Here is a 5,591-nt window from a genome sequence, read left to right on the forward strand (position 1 = left end):
CAAACCCGGGTCCTCTGCAAGAGCAGTCAGTGCTCTTAACTGCTGAGCCATCTCTCCAGCCCCATACATAAAACTCTTATACATATAAAATAAAAAAAAATAGCTGACTGTGATGGTACATGCCTTTAATCCAGCACTCGGGAGCTACAGGCAGGCAGATCTCTGTGAGAATGAGGCCAGCCTAATTTACATAGTGAGTTTCAGGTCAGCTAGAGCTATAGGGAGATCCAATCATTGAACACTGGCTGGTAGCACTTGTCCTAAAAAGGGTGATAGATACATAGATGATAGATAGATAGATAGATAGATAGATAGATAGATAGATAGATAGATGATAGGTAGATAGGTAGGTAGGTAGATGATGGGAGATAGATAGGTAGGTAGATAGGTAGGTAGATAGATGATGATGGGTGATAGATGATGGGTGATAGGTACCTCCAGCTGGTTTCTCACATATCTCAGAAATAACTAACTGCAGGTTTCAGGCTCAGAGCTTTGGCTAGCAACAGCACATAGACTCTCCCAATATTGTTTCCTTTACATCTTTCTTTTTTGAGACAGAGTCTCATGTAGCCCAAACTGGCCTCGAACTGTGTAACTGAAAATGGCCTTGAACTTCTGATCTTCCTGTCTCTACCTCCCACATGCTTGGATTACAGGTGTATGTCACCACGCCTGGTTTACACAGTGTTTGCAATGGAGCCTAGGGCTTCATGTGTGTTAGGCACGCACTCTTTCAACAGCTACATACATCCTAGCCCTCATTTTTCTCCTCCATTTCTCCTACACATTGAGCCCTGGTTTCGATCTAACATGTCCAATACTCTCAGCAAGATTTCTAGTTCTCCCTATAAACTCAGGACTCTGAGTGCTGTGAGTTCTAGCTCTGCCTGCCCACCCCTCATTCAAGTATCTCACCAATTTTCTGATTTCCTGAGCAACTTACTGAAGCAGAGGAGGGAAAGCAGCTTAGGGATCATAGCTGATCCGAGGGGCCGTCTTCAGTAAGAGTGTGATCAGGGTAGCACGGTCTCCCTGACCACAGGGTCTGGGCAGGCACAGGTCCGAGCTAGCTCCTTAGTTTCTTCTTCTCACATGCCCTTTCAGGAAATTCGTAAATGCTAGCTAACAGTCCATTGCGAAATGTTCCTACACATCCGTTCAGAAACGTCACTCACACTGTCCTCTTCCTCCTCAGTCAAGTTTCTGGCATCGGACAGATAACTTCCTAAAGGCCTGTGCAGGATAGCTTGGGCTGTCAACGTGACACACTTGGGACGCAGGAACGTCTAGTGGGGAGTTTCCTCTATAGGACTGTCCTGTGCACATGTCTGTGAGGCATTTTCTTGATTATTAAGTGTTATGGGAGGGCTCAATCCAATGTGGGTGATCTCACACCAATGTGGGTGGGCAGGTGGTCCTGGGATGCAAAAGAAAGCAGGCTGAGCCAGGTGCATTCCTGTAGTCCCAGCACTTGGGAGGCAGAGGCAGGTGGGTCTCTGTGAGTTCAAGGCCAGCCCGGTCTACATAGTGAGTTCCAAGCCAGCTGGGGCTACAGGGAGATCCTGTTTCTAAAAGACCAAAAAACAAAAAAGAAAAAAGAAAAAAAGAAAGCAGGCTGTGCACAGACCTGGAGAGCAAGCCAGTAAGCAGCATTCCTCCATGGTCTGTGCTCCAGTTCCTGCCTCCAGGCTCCTGCCCTGATTTCCCTCAATGATGAACTATCACTTGGGAGTGTAAGATGCAACAAACCCTCTCCTCCCCAAATTGCTTTTGGTCAGACTGTTTTATCACAACAACAGAAAGTAACCAGGACAAGGCCTAAGGCTGGGCTTGCCCGGTTTGTACTGAGGCTGGTTTGTACTAAGGGGATGCATTCACTTTACTCCCTGAGGTTTCTGTAAATCTGAGGGCAGACAAGGAAGTCTTTGAACACTGGCTGGTAGCACTTGTCCTAGAAAGGGTGATCATGGTCTCATTGCTGAGGAAGAGTCACAGAGCCCAAATGGCTTTTCTTTTTTTTTTTACATTGTTTTTGAGACAGAATCTCATGTAGCCCAGGCTGGCCTCACAATCACTATGTAGCTGAGGATGACCTTGAACTTCTGATCCTCCTGCCTCTACCTCCTGAGTGTAGGGATTACAGGAGTACACCACCACACCTGGTTTATGCAGTATTGGGAACAGAGCCCAGGTTCTTGCTTGCTAGACAAGCACTCTACCCGCTGAGCCCCAGCCCCAGCCCTCGAGGGACTCAGAGAAAAAGCTATGACAGGTAAGACTAGGACATAAAGATTGCATATGTTTTTGATCTTGGGGTTTGGTGAGTTAGGTTTTTTTAGTGTGGTTTAGTTTGTCTGTTTTGTTTTTTTGAAATGGAATCTCAATATATAGCCCAGACTGGCCTTGAACTTGCTATGTTGCTGAGGATGGCTTTGAACTTCTGTTCTTCCTGCTTCCATCTCCTGAGTGCTGGGATTAGAGGCATTCACCACCACACCTGTTTGATGCAGTGGTGGTGTGGGGCTGGGGAGGGGGACTTCTTGCATGCTCTGCAAGTATACTCTACCAACTGAGCAACATATACAGTCCTGTTTTAAAATAGATGGACGGTCTAATAACTGGAATTGTACTTGTGGAACTAACTTGAAACTATGAAAAAGCTATTTCTTTTTGGTTTGTTTTTGTTAATTTTATTTATTTTTATTGTGTGTGTATATGAGTGTATTGTATGCATGTAGGTAGATGCACCTGTGTTGTGCAATGCCTGAGGAGGTCAGAAGAGGCCTTAAGTTCCCCGGAACTACAAACACAAAGCAGAGTAAACTGGAAATGGGGTGAGGCTATAAACTCTTAAAGCTCCGCCCCCATGACACACTTCCTCCATCAAGGCTGCACCACCTAAACCTCCCCAAACAGCACCATCAACTGGGGACCAAGTGTTCAGATACCTGAACCTGTGGGAGACATTTCTCAAACAAACCACCATAGTCAGTGATGAGAAAATTAACAAGTACTAGCCCTGTGTGCTCATTTCTTGTTTCACACAAGGCAAATTTTACATTATACAATACAGGTTTAGGAGATTATCTGTAAACTTCTCTTCTCTGAGGCCTGTTAGGTTGAAAGCCTTGGCTCCTTGCAGGCCGAAGTCCTTCTCCCACACAGAGCTATGCTTCACCAACACACACAGTTCAAGAGCCTAACAAAGGGAGGCTCCTGTCAGGAATTACAGCACCGTGCAGAAGCAGCCGCTGCAGTGATGGACCCTTTCCTTTCAGTGTTTCTTAGGTTAGAAGCAAATCAAAATCAAGCAGAGGAGATTCCCAAGGACCACAGTACCGAGTGTGATGGTAAATCTTTTAAAATATTTTTAATGTATTCTTTGAAAATGTCATACACTTACAGAGTGCACTTGGTCACATCCATCCACAAACGCTTCCCTCCACTGCCCCCCTTCTACCCCATCTCTCTCAAGACTCCACATCCTCCATCTTTTTTCTTATTGATAACCTGAGTCCCATTAGTGCTTACTGTGCAGCAATTTAATCTGATAAAACCTTAGAGGGAAACTGGTTAAGAAGTAGAAATGGGGGGCTGGAGAGATGGCTCAGTGGTTAAGAACGTTGACTGTTCTTGAAGAAGACCTGGGTTTGAATCCCAGCACCCACATGGCAGCTAACAACTGCCCGTAACTCCAGTTCCAGGGGATCCAACAGCCTTTTCTGTCCTCTGCAGGCATTGCATGACGTGGGTGCACTTACACACACAGGCAGTATATGCATGCACATAAAAATTTTAAAAAATAAATAAAATATTTTTAAAGAAGTAGAAATGATAGTGAGAGACATGAGTGACTCCATCTTGGATAAGACCTCCATGGGACTGACCCAGACCTGAGCCCTGTTCCAGGAGAAACCCCCCCCCCAAAAAAAAAAGTAGACTTGGAACGGGTAGAGAACAACTCCCCTGCCAATGGTCAGTCAACCAGGGACAGGAAGGTACTAAAAGTCCAGATATCTTTTCAGATTTCCTGAAGCCAGCAGTTTATGGTTTGGCACTTGGCTGCAACCAATCAGATGCTTGCCAGGCTGGAGATCCCCTACTCCCCTACTCGCTGAACTTCCTGAACTTAACCTATAAAAACCTCTGTCTCCCAAAGCAAGGGGTCTCACATCTGAGATCCGCTGTGTCGGTGACAGAGTGGGCCCAAGCTTAAGCTTGTAACAATAAAAGAACCCTTGTGTGTTTGCATTGGTCAGCTCCTTGGTGGTCTTTGGGGTCTTGCGAACTGGGCACAACAACAGCATCTTTAGGAGATGGGTTCTAGGAGGCCCACAGCCCTAAGGAGTGTGCCCTTGAAGGGGACAATGGGATCCCAGCTCCTCTCTTTCTGTTTCCTCCCATCCATGGAGGAAACTGGCCATGCTTCACCATCTCTTTCTGCCATCATGAGATACCTCAACACAGGCCCCAACAGTGGAGCCGATCAATCACAGGCCAAAACTGCAACCATGAGCCAAAACGAATCTTTTCTCTTTATTAGTTAATTTATCTTGGGTATTCTGATTACAGCAACAAAACACTTACTGACACACATAGCTATCTAGAGAGCTTTGATGATTTTGAAATGTACCCTAAGATTCATGCATTTAACTCTTCAAATGATGCTCTCTCTTGAATTTTTCTTAGACTGTGAAGGTAATTTCAGTTGGTAGTTGCTTGCCTAGAATGCCTTGAGTTTGAGTCCTAGCACTCCTTAAACTGGGTGTGGTAATAATCCCAGCACTTGGGAGGATTAGAAGTTCAAGGTTGGGGCTGAAGAGATGGTTCAACAGCTAGGAGTAAATATTGCTCTTGCAGAGGACCAGAGTTCAGTTCCCAGCACCCATATTGCGTGGCTTACAACTACCTGTAACTCTAGGTCTAGGGGATCCCATGCCCTAGTCTGGCCTCCTTGGACATCTTCACTGTCATGCACATACCCACATACACACACACACACACACACACACACACACACACGCACGTGTACACACACACACATACACACATACACAGACACAATAATTAAAGGCGCATGCCTTTAATCCCAGCACTTGGGAGGCAGAGGCAGGAGGATCTTTGTGAGTTCAAGTCCAGCCTGGTCTACATAGCGAGTTCCAGGACAGCTGGGGCTACAAGGAGCAAAAAGACAAAATATAAATAAATAAAAACAAAAATAAATCTTTTTGAAAAAGTAGGTAAGTAAAAAAATTTTTTTAATTATGTGCACATGTGTGTATCTGTGTTTAGGTATGTGTATGTGAATAGAGGTACCTTTGGAAGCCGAGGCATTGGATCCCCCAGGAGCTGGAGTTACAAACAGTTGTTAGCAGCCTGGTGTGGCTGGTAATTGAACTTGGGTCCTCTCAAAGAGCAGTATGTGTACTTAACCACTGAACAGTCTCTCCAGCCAAATATTTTTTTAAACAGGATCTCATTGTGTGGTCCTTGCTGGCCTTAGAACTTGCTATACAGACTAGGCTGGTCTTGAACTCACAGAGATCTGCCTGCCTCTGTCTCCCACGTGCTGAGATTAAAGGCACACA

At 45.5% G+C, this 5,591-nt stretch overlaps 1 protein-coding gene across 1 annotated transcript in view; it reads right to left on the reverse strand.

Moving 5' to 3' along the window:
• Window positions 1-1,089, reverse strand: part of Tarm1 (T cell-interacting, activating receptor on myeloid cells 1) — a 10,519-nt gene extending 9,430 nt beyond the window's left edge. The window contains exon 1 of the mRNA XM_008827774.3: window positions 947-1,089. Coding sequence (XP_008825996.2) covers window positions 947-980 — 34 coding nt within the window. The 5' untranslated portion in view covers window positions 981-1,089. The remainder of the gene's footprint in view (window positions 1-946) is intronic.
• Between the last annotated feature and the right edge of the window lie 4,502 nt (window positions 1,090-5,591).

This window comes from Nannospalax galili, unplaced genomic scaffold, assembly GCF_000622305.1.
Source record: "Nannospalax galili isolate Female #2095 unplaced genomic scaffold, S.galili_v1.0 scaffold632, whole genome shotgun sequence".
In the NCBI taxonomy this organism is placed as follows: Eukaryota; Metazoa; Chordata; class Mammalia; order Rodentia; family Spalacidae; genus Nannospalax; species Nannospalax galili.